Source organism: Nothoprocta perdicaria, unplaced genomic scaffold (genome assembly GCF_003342845.1).
Source record: "Nothoprocta perdicaria isolate Ctin4 unplaced genomic scaffold, notPer1 scaffold_94, whole genome shotgun sequence".
NCBI classification, from domain to species: domain Eukaryota; kingdom Metazoa; phylum Chordata; class Aves; order Tinamiformes; family Tinamidae; genus Nothoprocta; species Nothoprocta perdicaria.
In genome coordinates, this window is record NW_020456243.1 from 841,079 (window position 1) to 857,462 (window position 16,384).

At 49.9% G+C, this 16,384-nt stretch overlaps 1 protein-coding gene across 2 annotated transcripts in view; it reads left to right on the forward strand.

The window, feature by feature from the left end:
• Positions 1-14,818, forward strand: part of MTMR2 (myotubularin related protein 2) — a 56,961-nt gene extending 42,143 nt beyond the window's left edge. For both annotated transcript variants that reach the window (XM_026052942.1, XM_026052941.1), the window contains exons 8-15: positions 4,414-4,563; positions 5,397-5,585; positions 6,556-6,741; positions 7,589-7,795; positions 9,048-9,140; positions 10,581-10,694; positions 11,915-12,091; positions 13,282-14,818. In XM_026052942.1, coding sequence (XP_025908727.1) covers positions 4,414-4,563; positions 5,397-5,585; positions 6,556-6,741; positions 7,589-7,795; positions 9,048-9,140; positions 10,581-10,694; positions 11,915-12,091; positions 13,282-13,443 — 1,278 coding nt within the window. In that variant the 3' untranslated portion in view covers positions 13,444-14,818. The remainder of the gene's footprint in view (positions 1-4,413; positions 4,564-5,396; positions 5,586-6,555; positions 6,742-7,588; positions 7,796-9,047; positions 9,141-10,580; positions 10,695-11,914; positions 12,092-13,281) is intronic.
• Positions 14,819-16,384: the final 1,566 nt, after the last annotated feature.

A 16,384-nucleotide genomic window follows, 5' to 3' on the forward strand; every position in this document is an offset into this window, starting at 1 on the left:
TGAAATTGCTCCCTGATTTTTATTACATGCGGACTGGCAGAGTATAAAACAGACTTGCAAAGTGAATAAGACTCATTTGAAACCAAAAGGCCTTTAGATGCCTTTGCAGTAACTTAAAGCTTTCATTTTCCTAAACAAGGTGGGGAGCAGTTGGAAAGCATTACAAGGAGCTGTGAAGTTTGAAGTGTGCAGTGTTTCCCCCCAAAGTCCTGATCAAATCCTATGATCTGGTCAGATACGCCAGGGAGTAGCAGGGTATGGCCACAGTATGTGGTTTTCAGGGAAAACATAGAACTCAATACTTGAATAGGAGCTGGAAATGCCAAGGACTAGTGTATGGCAAGGGTGTGGGAGAGGTAGAGCACAAGAACAGAGCCCTACTGAGAAATGCCAGATACAATTTAGGTGATAAAAATTAAGAATTGAGTTGTTAAATGCCACATGGTTTAATTGGGATCCTGCTTCAAACTAAAGCAGGGCTCCGCTAGCAGCAGTGACAGCAGCTGGGGCTCAGCACGTCATGCAGTGCAGGAGAGAGACAGCAGCTGGGCTCCAGCCACTGCCCTGCTCTGTGGAGGGGCTTCACCCAGAGCAATCTCTCCTGGGCATGGAGGTCACCCAGAGGCTGTGTCTCTGTGGGTGGATTAGACAGTGCTGAGGAGTGTTCCCAAGCACAGGGGCTCCATCACCTCTAGGCAGACCTTTGAGTGCCAAGCGGTTCTGCCTCTCCCCACAAGAGAGGTCCTTCTGGGCCAAGCTGTTACCATGCCCCTTTTCAGTACGTTTGTTTGGGCCTCTCTAGCTATGCACAGAGAGCCTCTCATACCGAATATGCACGATTGGAAGCATAGCCCAACTATTTACTGGCTAACACCCCAGGAAAAGATAGTGGGGATCTATGTAGTTATTAGTCTTCCCACCTCAGAAAGGTACCTGAAGGGCCTTTGCTGGCCAGGCAGGCACGAGTCAAAGGAGAGGGGTCAACCTCTGCACCCCCCTCCGCTGGGTTTTTGTTGCCATCTTCCCCCAGCACAGCCAGCACCAGACACAGGTGACCTGAGTTACAGTGCTGTCCATTAGGCTCTTTTTTTTCCTACAGGATTTTATACATTTTCAAGGTGGTATTTGCCTTCTTGAAATCTTATGTACAAATACCTGAACGGTGAGTGTAGGGAGGAAGGGATCAAGCTCTTCTCAGTGGTGGCCAGTGACAGGACAAGGGGCTGTGAGGAAGAACCTCTTCACTGTGAGGGTGCCAGAGCCCTGGCACAGGCTGCCCAGGGAGGTTGTGGAGTCTCCTTCTCTGGAGATCTTTTAAACCCGCCCGGATGCCACCCTGTGCCCCGTGCTCTGGGTGTCCCTGCTGGAGCAGGGGGTTGGACTGGATGATCTCTAGAGGTCCCTTCCAACCTCAACCATCCTGTGATTCTGTGAATCCTTGAGCTACGAGTGATCCCCATCTCAACAAGCTTTGTCTTCAGTGTGTGATTTCACTTTTCTTATCTTCCTGTAGACGTTCTCGCAGCTCTTTCTCGTAGCTTTGGCAGTCTGAGCTAAGGTTATGCAGCTGGGCCATGTCAGAGCCAGGCCTTGGAACAGGCAATTGAGTCACTGCGGAGAAAATAGTAAAGAGGGGCTTTTAAAAGGGGGAGAGAGGGTTGCAAAGCCAACTAGCATTCTCCCAAACTACCCTTGGATATAGTTCAGAGGCTGGCACAAGCCAAGGGGCCCCCCAGGAGGTAATTTGGGAGAACTGCCCATTTTTGAGGATAAGAGATTTTAACAGTACGGATATGAGGTGCTCAGCGCCAGCCAGTCGGTGAGAAGAGGCATGGACACATTTAATTCACTATCAGAGATGTGTCCATGTTGCCTTCCTTGTCTTGTCCTCAGGCTGCAGCCAAGTACGAGCTCTCCTGAAGCCAAGTCCATTAGCAGCATTAATTAACCAGGAGAGGCCCCAGGCCCTGGTCAGGGCCGTGTGCTCAGGTCACCTACGCGGCAAGTTGGCAGCCAAGTTCCTTAGCAGCTTTATATTATATTCAGCTTTATCTTGAATCTAACATGCAAGCTTGAAGGAGAGTAAAGAAACAAGTGTGAGCATATGATGACAACTGTCCTTAGGGGACACATATCCAGCTACTCTGTGGTGGACTCTTCTAGCCTGCTTTGCTTCAAGCTCTTCTTGCTTCAGCCCCTGGAGAAAGCCACACTGATTCCCAAGGCCTCTTGGGGTGCTGCGAATCAGGCTGCCATTTCAGGGAAAAAGGACAATCCCGATGCAAGGGGAAGGAGAACCCCACTGGCACCCACCATCCTTCCTTTATTTGGAGGGTTGACGTGGTTTTCCTGGTGGGGTCCACAGTGGAGGAAAAATTTGATCTTCATGGTGGCTGAAAGACTGAAAGTTGTGGAGGTGTCAGTTCTAGACCAAGCAGTGTATGTTAAAACCGTTCTACCCAGTGCTGTGAAAAGCTCCTTTTCAGTACTAATGACTGCTTAATCTTTCCCTGAACATTGGTTGAGTTGCAGAGTAGCAGGGAAATGAGTTTTCTTCCACATACCTGCTTATCAGTTCCCTGTCATGTGAATGCCAACAGTGTAGTTTAAACTCAGCTTGGAAGGAAGTCTGTGAACGTTGTTGATGGACTCATGGCAGTCACACAGTTATTAGGGTTAGTTTGGGAGCAGTTAGGGCATTCACCATGTTTTTTTTTTTCCAACTAGTAACTAACCTGATCACAGGTGACAAAAGCAGGTGGCCAAAAGGAAGTCTTGCTGTTCCCTGGTTGGCTGGCAGAGCTAGTGGACCCAGGAGATCATGTCCTTGCCACGTACAGCAGGAAGCCTGGAACCATCTGAGCAGCCGCCCGCTGTGAGGGGTGCCCAGCTTGGGCTCACACAGTTTCAGCAACAGTCTTCCTTTCAGGTGCCTCTGACCCTGGCAGCTCTGTTCATCCCTTGCAAAAACAGCAATTCATTCCCAGAGAGGACTCCATTGCAGGAAGTGGTTGAGAAGCTGGATGTGACCAATACTAAACAGAAAGTCCTGACTTCTCCTCAGCTTTCTGATGATGACCTGTCTTGCCTGCATGACTCATGACTGATGTGCTGGGGACCTGCCTGTGCTTTGTGTGGGTCAACGATAGTCACCACAGCATGTCTCACTTGCGTTAGATTTGTCGTTTGTTTCTCCTGGGAGTCGTGATGGTGGTAGTCACTATCCCACCATCCTCCTTAGAATGAAGTGCTGTTTATTAGAACAGAAGTATATATTGTTTTAAGAGCTGGGGTTCATCTAAAACAGACCCTTCAGCTGAAAGGTCTGACTGTTTCACCGCATGTAGGAACTGCAGCACATCCGTCTTCTCCGCAGAGATTCTTTGTGGTGGTGCTCACCCTTGCTTCAGCACATGTTTACATCTCTCCCTGTAGTCAGGCAGTAGGAATCATGTCCTTTTGATCTGTTATTCCCAGCCATGGCCAAACTAACCTTCACGTTTCCAGGACCTGCCTCCCTGTTTTTCAGGCAGGTGCTGGGAGATGCTTGTACAGGAGGCTGTTGAGTCACTTGGTGCTCGGTGCTTGCTGAATTCAGGGATGGATACGCACAGATTCCCTGCTCTCCTAGCATGATCCAGACTAGTACAACCAGACACCCTAGTGGGGGAGGGCACAGGAACTGTATATTGCTGTCCAGATCACATTCAGCCACACAGCTATTAAGTTTCTGGTGTTTTTAGGGGATTTCACAGCTTTATAATCAAGGTCCTGTACAACCAGGCCCGAGACAGAGAAGTATCCTCCAGGATATTCCCATACCAGATGTCACTGAGTAAAGCAGTGCTTGCTGTAGGACTACTCTGGGTAATCCTTTTCAATTCCTTATGGGAATTGCTTTCTGTGCCTCACAGTCAACCCAGTAATTTCTTCCTGTGCCTTGGCATTGATTTTTAGAGTATTTTACTGTGTGTTCTCTCTCCTGGTCTCCTGTCCATCCCCTTCCACTCTCAGCTGCTGCTCGTCCCGCTGGAACTTTGAGCCGGGTGCCAGGAGCTGAGTGCTGGAGGTCAGCCCCATTCTGCCCAGCTCTTGGCTCTCTTGTAAACCCCGAGATGAGAATGGGAAACAGCAGAGATGCTGCCAGGGGATCCCCTTGTATTACAGATTCTGTAACCTCCACACTTCAGTCGCTAAGGATGAGCCTGCCTGGAGTCTTGTAATTGTCCTTTTGCTCAGACACCTCTGCAAAATGTCTGGCCCTCTGGGAGGGGAAAAGTTGCCAAGATAATGCAGTCTGCCTGTAGCCCTAAATGTCCTTCATAAACAAAACCTTTGCTTTTAACTTCAGGTCTAGCAACTTTACTGTTCTGATGTTTTGAGTTTACTAACCTGCTGTTGCTTCCTTTTTAGGGAATTCCCAACGAAAGCTGGAGATTGACCAAGATTAATGAGCGCTACGAGCTATGTGATACATACCCTGCCACTCTTGTTGTGCCTGTAAACATTCCTGATGAAGAATTAAAGAGAGTAGCATCTTTCAGATCAAGAGGACGCATACCAGTGAGTGTGACAAAAGAAGCCACTTTGATGTGGTTTGGTGACCTTTGGGCCACAAAAAAATGCCAAGATCAGGCTGAGTGCATTCTAGGGAGCAAAAAAATGGTCAGTGACAGCAACATGTTGGAGGAATTAGCACACAGCATTATCTGCTGGAACTACTGTTGTGAAAGGGATGTAGACTAAACCAAAATGTGAAGATAAGATAACTTAGCAGAGCCCAGAGTGAGTTTCATTTCGGTTCCCAGGAAAAGCAAAATAGCCCTATTTAGTTGTTCACAGTTGTCTGGCCCACTCCAAGTTTTACAGTAGAGAGATACCTTTTATTAGAGTGTGTAAATCTCTTAGTGAAAATAATTCTTAAAATACTGTTATAAATAAGACATGGACATTGTTACAATTATTATTGCAGTGGCAATTGAGAACATGCTGTTATAATTCTCAAGCTTACAAAAAACTAAATGGACTCCCAAAGTGCTTAATTTTTAAATGGTTTAACGTAGGGTAAGAGAAAGCCCAGTGACTGCAGTTGGGTAAAGCGTGTCCCTGTCTCACAACAAGAAGCCTCAGTCTGCCTCCTATTTGAAAGTCACACTTAAGTATTTTTACTCATCTCCTGCTTGTTCCAAGTTTGACAATGTAAGCAGAGCAAATGTGTAAGTGCAGAAGAGTTGTGGAGTTCTTTCTCTTCAATTCAATAATGATTTAATATCGTGCAGCATTTTGGAACCATATAATATATGGCAGGATCCCACAGCAAGCCCCTACAGGTAAAACACTTCACTGGTTTAACAAATGCCCTTTTTCATTCATTCTTTTCTCGTTTGTGTCCAAAGGTGTTGTCATGGATTCACCCAGAAAGTCAAGCAACCATCACTCGCTGTAGCCAGCCAATGGTGGGAGTGAGTGGCAAGAGAAGCAAGGAAGATGAAAAATACCTTCAGGCCATCATGGATTCCAACGCTCAGTCCCATAAAATCTTCATATTTGATGCAAGGCCCAGTGTGAATGCTGTAGCCAATAAGGTCGGGTGTTTCTCCTCTGTCCAGAGCTGGAAATGTTGACATTTAGAGCACGTTTCTGACCACCTCTTCAAATTAGTCCTGAGGATCAGAAAGCATTTTCAACTAAGAATGGATATATTTGCAGTGATGTGATTTTCCAGACAGATGCTTACACTGCACTGATATCAGTAAAAATGAATGTGACTAGTGATGGTTAATTTGGATTATCCTAATGAGTTTGGGAGGGGGAAGAAATAAAAGCAGCTGAGAAAGGCATTGGATACTGAGGTCCATAGTGCAACACAGTGCTGTGGATCTTGTATACCACTATTTTTCACTTCACATGGTTGCAAAACTCCTTCCTCTAACAGCATCAGAAACTTTATTAACCCTGCTGAGAGCAGGGGGATACCCAGCCCTTCTGAAAACCAGGCATTATGCTCTTTAATTTCATAATGTGCTCTAGGGATCTTTAATGACTAGGAATGTCACTGGGTTTTTCCTGCTTGCTGTGCCTCATGCCATCACTCTAAGCTCTCTGTTCTTGTTAAAACTGCCTTGCTGCCCTAAAGCTGGATTTATTTTCGTGTGTTTCCCACTGCCTAGGAAAGGCAGTTAATATGTGGGATAATCTACACTCCTATATAATAGTATTGTGTTTACATAAATGACGGAGTAGCAAATCTAATGAACTAGCAGCGTGAATGGGATAAATAAATGATTATTACAGAAAAAAAGAATCCTTGTAATGTGATATTCTTTTGTAAAGATTATAGTATTCATTAGTAATACAACAAAGACATAAACTGTGTTTGTATATGCATGTTCTCAATTTGTAATATAAATCCAGTGTTTTATGCCTTCTTTAGATAGCACAAGCATTGGAATATCCTGTGTCTGCTGATGCCTGCTCAGGACAAGGTTTTGGGATAAAATATCAAATGTGATTTTGCTTGATGACTTGGAGGGTTTTTTTCGTGTTTTATTTCAGGCTAAAGGAGGGGGCTACGAGAGCGAGGACGCCTATCAGAATGCAGAGTTAGTGTTCCTGGACATTCACAATATTCACGTTATGAGAGAATCACTGAGAAAACTGAAGGAGATTGTGTATCCCAATATTGAGGAGACTCACTGGCTGTCTAATTTAGAGTCAACTCACTGGCTGGAGCATATCAAGGTAAGCACGTCTGCATCCACTGGACGTGGCAGAGTAATCACAAGTCTGAGTCTGTCTGTTCATAGGGAACTTTGTATCCAAAGTTAACTGCAATGCAGGGTTTGGGGTTCATGAGAAATTTCAAATTTTAAAATTTGTTTTCAATTTAGAAACAGCTAAAAATACAGTTTATTAGAATGGGAGATTCTGAGGAGGGAAAGGAACTGAAATCTTGAAAGGCAGTGTTTGGGGAATGAAGTGTGTGCCTGGGTATTGTGCAGCTGTTAAAGCCCTGCATATTGCTCAGGAGTTCCAGAGTTTCCAAGCTCCTGACTCTCTGATCCTGGTCCAGAGTAGGAGATACTGGGAGCACATGTCCCACCAGCCTTTCCGGTTTTCGGGCTACTCCAAGCAGTGCAGGGGAAATTTGGTCAAAATACCTCAGTTTTGACCACTGGCAGTTTTCAAGTTTAGTTGTTTCTGTTCTAAAAAATCTAGCTGACACATTATCTGTCTATTAATGCAGAAAGAAGCTAGTTTCGTGCTGGGATTGCAAGGAAATGACTATTTTGTGTTCCTGTTCAGATGTAGAATATTACTGGATTTATACCCTGTCCAAGAACTGAGCTTAATGCAAGAGCTCTTTACATTTGAGCTTACACTGCAGTTCAAATGTGTTGTCATCTTGCTGGAACAGAACCGTGCTCACCAATTTTCCATCCTCATTGTGAAAGAGTTAGAAATTATTTACCAGTCTCTGTGATGCAGACAGGGCTCTTGGTTTGTCCTCGCTAGTCACTAGCCATTTTCCAGGCTGTTTCCGTGTCCGCTCCGCAGCAACTCCGTAACCTTTTCCCCCTGTTCCCAGCTCATTCTGGCGGGAGCTCTTCGCATTGCCGACAAAGTGGAGTCCGGGAAGACGTCCGTGGTCGTGCACTGCAGCGACGGCTGGGACCGCACTGCCCAGCTCACCTCTCTCTCTCTGCTCATGTTAGATGGCTACTACCGAACTATCCGGGGCTTCGAAGTCCTGGTGGAGAAGGAGTGGCTGAGCTTTGGCCACAGATTTCAGCTGGTGAGTCACTAGTGCCTTGCAAGGCACTGGACAGAGAGAGTTATTGTCCACCTTGAAGGACTTCAAAGGAGTTTAGCCTGTGAGAAGTCTCCCAGCTGAACTCGCAGAGGAAAGGTGATTGCTGCCGCTGTTATTTTCTGTCTGCCTGTATTTCCAGTCATGTTCTTACCCTTCTTGGCAACATCCTCAGTTGTGTATGAGAAACAAATGGTATTGAATCTTGCAGGTGCCTGACTTAGATGTCGTATGCCCATGCTCAGGCTTAACTAACTGTGGGCTCAGGATAGATGTTTCTGCTGGGACTTGGCAGGAACCGCTGTGACATTTTTGTCTTTCTTTCCAGTTCTGACCATTTTCTGTTTGGACTATTTGGACATTGTCACCTAACAAATGTCCTCGTGTAGAAGAGGCTGGGAAAGTTGCTGATGGCCATCATCTCACCTTTTCTTCAGATACATTTAGTTCTTGGGGGAGGCTTTTGATTCTTTATCCAAAAGACCAGCAGTTTGAGATTGGGTCAAGTGTATCTCATGCCTGAAGTCTGCGGAGGGGCAGTTTTGTGACCATGTAGCTTAGCAGTGTGTTAGGATTTGCAAACAGGAAACAGGATTTGCAGCCAGGCCGGTTTGGAAGATCTCCAGAGAAGGAGACTCCACAACCTCCCTGGGCAGCCTGTTCCAGGGCTCTGGCACCCTCACAGGAAATAAGTTTTTCCTCACCTGGAGATGGAACTGCCTGTGTTGCAACTTACCCCCATTTCCCCTTGTCCTATAAAGACCCCGGTGCTGTGCCGGGTGCGTGCCAGGGCCGGGGCAGCCCTTCCCTACCCACCTGTGTTGGGAGAGGGGTCCCCTTGTGTGGTGCCACGTGGGGCAGGGGCTGCCCTGTGGTGGCTGAGATGCAGCTCGCTCTGCTGCTGAGGTAGCCAGGACTGCAGCTGCAGCTAAAGCAAAGGGTTTTTTTCTATTATTTCTCCCTCTGAACTTCAGCTATTCACTGAAGTCAGTGCCAGCATAGCATCTGGAGCCTCTACTCCAACAGCTCTTGTTTTAATTTAACATGAAAATGTCCCTATCAAGAGATTTCACTTCAAAGACTGATTGATCCTTTACTCACAAGTACGGACAGGCCAAAGTGAAGATTCATTTCAAGCTTCTAAAGTTGGTTGACACGGGTGGCTGAGGTACGAGGAGACCCCAGCAGGTTCCTGAAGCTCCGTGTGACCCCTGTTCTCTGTCCTGTTCTCTTGCAGAGGGTTGGCCATGGGGATAAGAACCACGCAGACGCCGATCGCTCGCCTGTCTTCCTGCAGTTCATCGACTGTGTCTGGCAGATGACAAGACAGGTAAATTCCTGGGTGGCACAAGTTGTTCCAGGACACTGTGCAGTGTCTGAACACTGGAGTCATTGCCAAGGTGGCTGCTGAATCAGAACACAGGCTCTCTTTTCTGGATTTCTACTCTGTTTTTTTTTTTTTTTTTTTTTTTTTTTTAAACTCTGGCTAAAAGTTTCTTGAGAGCTTCTGTTAATGAAGAGCCTGAATTTGAGTGCACAGAGTTAAGAGGGAAGCAGACTTGCACTGGGTTAGCAGGGTGTGGGGCACTGTGCACAGCCATGCTGCTGTGCGAGGTGTGAGCGTGGAGAGGAAGAGGAGCTGCCCTCTCTCTGGACGGGAGGGCAGCCCCCTTGCATGGAGCCCAGGAAGGAGCAGACCCTGCAGCCACCTTGCTAGCTGGTGAGGCCACCACCAGCCCCCCTGCTGTGCCCTGAGGAGCATAAGTGTCTTGAAGGGCCCATGGGAGTCCCTGATATTGGTGGGTGCAGACTGATCCCTGTTTTCTTTGACCAACCTGATCCTGTAACCAGAACTGCAGGGAACACTTGGATTTGCTCCATTTAAACCCTTTTTTTCCTCAAGGCTCCTGATTGATACGTGAGTTACTGAGCCAGAAGTTGAGCAATTCCCTTCAGAGCAGACAAAGCAGAGGCAGGTTCTGGAGGGATCCCCTTTGGCTGGGATGGCATGGGGATCCTGGGTCTGGTTTTTGTGTCTGCTGTGATCTTTGTGCTTTATTTCAAGCAATTTCAGCCATGCTGTGTTTCTGAAAAAGAACAGGCTTGTAGGGCACTGAAACAGGGGCAGCAAGTCCGGCAGCTCTGATTCGTGATCTGTGTGATACAAGAGTTCCATAGTTCTGCTCTGACTGTAACTCCAGGTGGGATCCTGTCAGCTCCAGCCCTTCCAGCTCCGGACAAGGCCTGGGAGGGATGCCAAGCTCCCCGGCGGTGCTGCCCCATGCCCTGCCTGACGCGGGCTCCCCTCCCTGGGAAGGATGCTGCTCGGCAGGCAGGCTGTTCCCTTCGGGGCCGGGGGGTTTCCATGCCTTCTGCTGCGTTATTCCATGTCTGCTGCAGCTGCTTGTTCACACTCCCATGTCAAGGCCTCTCTTTGCGGATAGGCATAGTCCAGCAAGCTTCAGTTTGAAGCAGCTCTGAGTGTAAACACGGTGGTCAGACCCTTTAGACCTCTGGCTCTTGCTCAGAATTCCTCTCTGCACATACAAAGCAGCTTTCCAAGGGAGAAACTCTTGCTCCTGGAAGGGGCCAACATGATCGTGAATATCCAGCCAGGCAGAGAAGAGCGACAAATCCTGCCTTAAAAGCAAAGGATCCCTCCTTTGCCAGCTCTTTACTAAGCCACAGGTGGAAAAATAAATAAAAAAATGTATTTGCAACAACCAATTCCTGTTCTAAAACCCAAAGCCAACCTGTCTTCTGTCTGAAGTTTCCCACAGCATTTGAGTTCAACGAGTACTTCCTGATAACCATCCTGGACCACCTGTACAGCTGCCTGTTTGGGACGTTCCTGTGCAGCAGCGAGCAGCAGCGAGTGAAGGAGGTAAGGCCAGGAGGAGGATTCCTTATGTGGTCATTAGAGGCTGCTGATGAAGTTGTTTCAGGGATAGGATCAGGTCTGAGTGCTACGAGACCCTCCTCTTAACCACTGGGCTTCACATTATTCTCCTCTTTGCACGAACTGCTGCCTCTTGGGCACTTCCAGTTTCTGCACCAGGCTGTTCCCCTCTGAGCAGACAGACACTTTTCAGTAGCTTTCAGCTACTCACAGGTGTCTGAACGGCCCCTGGTGTCTTCCAGGTAGTTGGAAATACATTTTTTTCTTTGAACTTGGGCTTAATGCAAACTTCTGTGCAGGATCTGGTAACTTCTTGCCCTCAGTTTCCCTTCAGATGCTTTTCCCTAATGAAGGAGTGTTCATTGCCGTATTGTACATACAGACCACAGCAAGTGACTGCTCTCCACCCATGTTTTTGTGGTGTGGGAGAGGGCAGAATTGGGGCGTTGGGAGGGACGCGTGTCCAGCTGCTCCCCTGGTCCGGCCTGGGCTGCTTCCCCAGCTCCAAAGGACGGGGAATAGCAGTGAGCGCCGAGCAGCACCGGCCCCAGCCTGGGCCTGGGAGCGGGGGAGTGACGTGGAGCCTGTCCCGCCGGCCGAAACACGAAGCACTTTGATGAGCACTTTGATAGCAGGGCAGTATCGTAGAGCTGGGGCAGGACGGGCTCTGTTGGGCAGCACACGTGTAAGGAAAACGCAGTGTGGTGGAAGTGACAGCGCTGTGCCGCAGGGACGCCAGAGCTCCTGCTTTCCTGCTGTCCACAGGTTGCAGAATTGTAATTTCCAGAGAAGAAAATGCACTTTTTCATGATTCCTTTGAGAACCTTAGCCTAGCAAAGTGCTTCATCTGGAAAGCCCTTCCACACCCGCTCCAGCGGACTGTTCAAACCCCCGAGTCACGTTTTCTTTCTCCTTGCGTGTGAATGCACCAGGAGCGCTTGGACGAGGGGCAGCTCCCCTGGCACATGGGGCTTGGCCGCTGCTTCACGCAGCAGGGGATGTTCCCCTGTCAGGGCGCCTGTTCCTGCCCCCTCCATGTGCTCCCACTGCAGGAACCAGGCCAAGAAGAGGGGGTTCTGAGCTGTGAAAAGGCACCCAGGCTTGTAATAATGACAGACATCTGTATCCGCTCTTGCAGACACTCGCAAAGCTTGCGAGATGAACATTATGTGAAATGAACCTGCCTGCCCCCTTTTCCCTTACAGAGCCTTCCGAAAAAGACCGTGTCGCTCTGGTCCTACATCAACAGCCAGCTGGAGGACTTCACCAACCCGCTGTACGTGAGCTACTCCAACCACGTCCTGTACCCCGTGGCCAGCATGCGCCACCTCGAGCTCTGGGTCGGCTACTACATCCGCTGGAACCCCAGGATGAAGCCGCAGGTAACAGCAGCTCCCGGCCCCTCAAAGGGTCCTGCCTTCATGTCCCACCTGGAAGCAGCAGCACTGTCATTTCAGAGTGCAAGGGCTGTAACATGCAGGCAGCAATGTGCAGAACTGCCATGGCAGTAGCTTCAATTCAAAGTCAAAAGCCTAAATTTAAATGTAAGCAAAGGAAAGGAGCAGTGTTTGCACTTTGTCGGAGTGGATGTTTGGCTGGAAGTCGCTGCCTTGTGCATTAACAGGCGGTCAGGATCCCCCTGGACAGAGCCCTGGCACAGGCTGCCCAGGGAGGTTGTGGAGTCTCCCTCTCTGGAGATCTTCCAAACCCGCCTGGCTGCCACCCTGTGCCCCGTGCTCTGGGTGTCCCTGCTGGAGCAGGGGGTTGGACTGGATGATCTCTAGAGGTCCCTTCCAACCTCAACAATCCTGTGATCTGTGTGAGCTGAGGGAACTGAAGATACTCCAACAGTTCGGAGAAATTCTCACCTTGAATTAGGGTCAGACATCAGCTGAGGCCTCTCTTCTTTACAGAAGAGCCCAGCTGGGGTTTCAGTAGCTGGATATGGACTCTAGATCTGACGCTTGGCCATGCTGGGCTGCTGCAGAGAGCCCCCCTTCTTGCTCTACATGCAGCCCATGTTATGGTCTTGAGCTGCAACAGCCGCGTGCCGGGGTACCCAGGGCCCCTAGAACAGCCTGAGTGTGTGCCTAGGTGCTGAGATCCCCTTTTAATCATTATTAATCACTTCAAAAATCCTGATTGCCCAAGTCCAGCTTCAGGTGGCAAATCTGGGGCACTGAAAACAGCAACCTGACAAATGCTGTTGGATACAAGTCTTGTTTAACAGTGGAGACCATCTGAAAATATTTAGAAACATGTCTATTATTTTTTCCGCAGCTCTGAAATTATGGCCGGGCTGAGATGCTAGAGCATCCCCCAGGCATATCAGAGTCTGTAGCTGTGAGCCTTCAAAATCTGTATTTATACCAACTTTTATTTTATTTTCAGTTGGTAATTTAGGTTATTCTTAATCTGATTTTAAAAAAAGCAACCACAGAGTGGACTCTCCCCTGAGGCTGCGTGTGGTGGGTAAGGAAAGATCAACTCCTTCCTGCCCCGGTGTGTGAGTGGGCGGCGCTGAGCCCGTGTCCGCGCTGGCCGGCCGGGCTCAGCGGCGCTTTCCTTGCAGGAGCCTGTCCACAATCGCTACAAGGAGCTGCTGGCCAAGCGGGCCGAGCTGCAGAAGAAGGTGGAGGAGCTGCAGAGGGAGATCACGAGCCGCTCCAGCTCGTCCTCGGAGCGAGCGGCCTCCCCCGCGCAGTGCGTGGCGCCCGTGCAGACCGTTGTGTGACCGCGCGGACCTGTTCGCTGGCTCCCCTCCGGGCCCACGGGGCAGCTCTTCTGAAACGCCCTCCATTCCCATCGCGGCGGCTGGGAGATGCCGCCTTATTTATTTATTTCTCTCCAGGGTAATTTATTAGTACTGTAGCACTAGAGGAAGCTTAAGCAAGAAAAAGAAATAAAGGCCCCCTATGCAGTTACTCAGCTTGGTGGCGAGGTCACAACGGGAGCTGATCGCACCCGCGACCCCAGGGAGCCTCGAGCTCTCTGTTCACTTCTGTGGGGGAAGTCACTTTGCTTTAAAGAGGGCCCGTGCACTAGAGTGAAGCCTGGGGAAGACATCCCAGGAGGTGGGAAACTCGCCCCTTTGCCAGAAGGAGACCACAGGCCGAGGCGGGAGGAAGTTGCCGTCATGCTGGGTGCTAGAGCAGGACTGGGCTGCTCCACAGGACCCTCTCTTTAATGGGCCCACAGCAGTGTGCATGGAAGTGTTTTGCCAACATCTTGAAAGAGAACTAGTCACAGAATGGGAAACATATCCCTGTCCCTGTTGTATTTCCCTTCACTTGACACACATCATAGGAAGACACATAAACGATGCCTTATTTAAAGAAGGGGCATCTTCTACCAGCAGAACATAGTGGTAGAAGAGCAGCCCACGTCATTTAACATTATAGGACAAACTTTACTTCCCTCTCTAGGTTCTTATTTATGGTTTATGGACATGATGCTGGACAGTCACTTAAGCACCTTTCTTCCTCATGGCGGGAGCAGAGGGTGGCCTCTCCTCGGCCTCCTGCAGCTCCTCTGGGTTCCTGTGCCTCACAGCCAGGAGCAGGGAAGGTGGTGGAACAGCAAGAGGCAGCTGTAAAAAGCTGGGATCAGGCATTGTGTTTGGTAAACAGTAGTAGTGATTGAATGCTTCTGTGCAGGACCATCGCGGCATGCTTAAGGTATTTAATTTTTCTTGTGAACTAATGGAACTGTATCAACCAAAGAAGCCTTTCTGCCTGCTTTACAACTCCAACGTACCCTTATTCCGGCATACTGAAGAGCTCAGCCATTTCTGAGCCCGAGCTTACAGTCTGTTCCCTCAGCTTGCAGGGTACTTCCAGTATCAGGACTGCCCTCCTCACTGAACTTTGTGCTGAATTTGGACCAACTTTTATTGTAGAAGCAGCGATAGAAAAACCAACCCCCTTCCTGGGGTAGCTCCATGACTTGCAGCTGGCCTTCGCAAGCCCGCCAGCCTGTAGCTGACAGGGCTCTTACAAGTGGGTGTGTTTGCAAGGTTATGTATTCCAGGCTGCCTCATTTCCAGACCACGATGGTGGCTGCGCAGCCTCCGTTCCTAGGGTGGCCGTTTACAGTGGGAGCTCATCCTGCAAGCACTTGTTCAGTGCACCCCTACACTCCACCCAGCCTTTCTGCAGGGGCAGAGAGATGAGCCAAGAGGGCCACTTTGCACATCAGAGATTGCCTTTGGGCAGCTGGGGTTGCTGAGAGGCGCCGGCAGCACCTTCCTGCCGCAGCCTCCGTCGCGGCCCCTCATGCCACAGTCCCACCAGAGCTCCCAGCGAGGGCGAGGGGCAGCCCTGCCGCTGGTCCCACCACAGAGCTCCTGGTGACTCGGGGGCTTCAGATGAGGGGCAGCCCTGCCGCTGGTCCCCCTGCGGAGCTCCCGGCGACTCGGGGGCTTCGGCTGAGGGACAGCCCTGCCGCTGGTCCCCCTGCGGAGCTCCTGGTGACTCGGGGGCTTCAGATGAGGGGCAGCCCCATAACTGGTTCCCAGCCCCACTGCCCCGGCCGCAGCAAGCGCGTGTCCGTGTTGTGTTCCCTGAGCGAAGCCGGCTGCTCTCCTTGACACTAATAAAGGCTGATGAATGGATAAAGGTTTTGCTGCGCTCTTGGTATGAGCTCTGTGGTTATTAAAACTGAAGAAATCACAGACAAACTGTAATAAGATACCACTCAAAGTGCAGTATGTCAAAGCAAAGCGTAGAATTAAAGCCCTGCTGCCTCCTCCTCACTGCTGCCGCTGGCTTTGCCAGATGCTTCTGTTCAAGCTGCCCTTGTAGACTGGCTAGAGCACAGCTCCTCTTCGGACAAGCTTCTCCTCCCCTGCAGAGAGCAGCACCAGGCCAGGTAAATTATTTAGCTGCTCAAAATTATCAAATACACTCACACTGAAAACCAGCATTTTTTTGCTTTTTGCAGTACATAAATATTATAAATACAATGTGAAAAAAAAAAAACAGGCAGCATTTTGGTGCCTTGTGTTTTGACCCCAGTCGCCAGGTCGCTGCGTGTGCAGAGCTGCCCTCCCCATGGGCCTCCCGTGGGCTGGGCGGCCTGGAGCAGCGGGGCCGCCCCGACCTGCCCTGCCCTGGGCCAACCTGCTCAGAGCCCGCTGTGGCCAGGGATCCTCCCTAAAAACAACTTCCTAAAAACAAAACGACTTTGAACCCTGTTTCAGCCCCTGCTATCCAAGCACTGACCCCCACAGACAGCTTGCAAGGGAAGAGAAAGGAGAAGATGGGGAAGGAACAAGAGGCACAATGAGTTGTCTCTCAACCAGCCTCTCCAGCTACAAGGAGCCCATGTTCCTGATTAAAATGAAATGGAGAAGGAATAGCCCTCGGCTTGCTTGTCCACAGCTTTGGACTTCTCTGCCTCCACCTAAAACATCCTGCTCCGTGGCTGGGAGGAAGCAGGGAGAGCCCCCGGGCTGGAATTCACATCCCTCCTGGCCACCCGGATCAGACTCCTGTGCTGACCCAGGGTGCTCCCCGCCTGCCCAGCTCCAGGCAAGGGGGCACCCCAAAGCCCCCTCACTCACCCAGTGAGGCCAGCACCAAACCCCATCCTCCAGGGCACCATCCCCTCACCACCAGGACGGGGCAGCCCACCTAAAGACCAACCAGGGTCACCTCAGTATGGGGCAGCCCTGC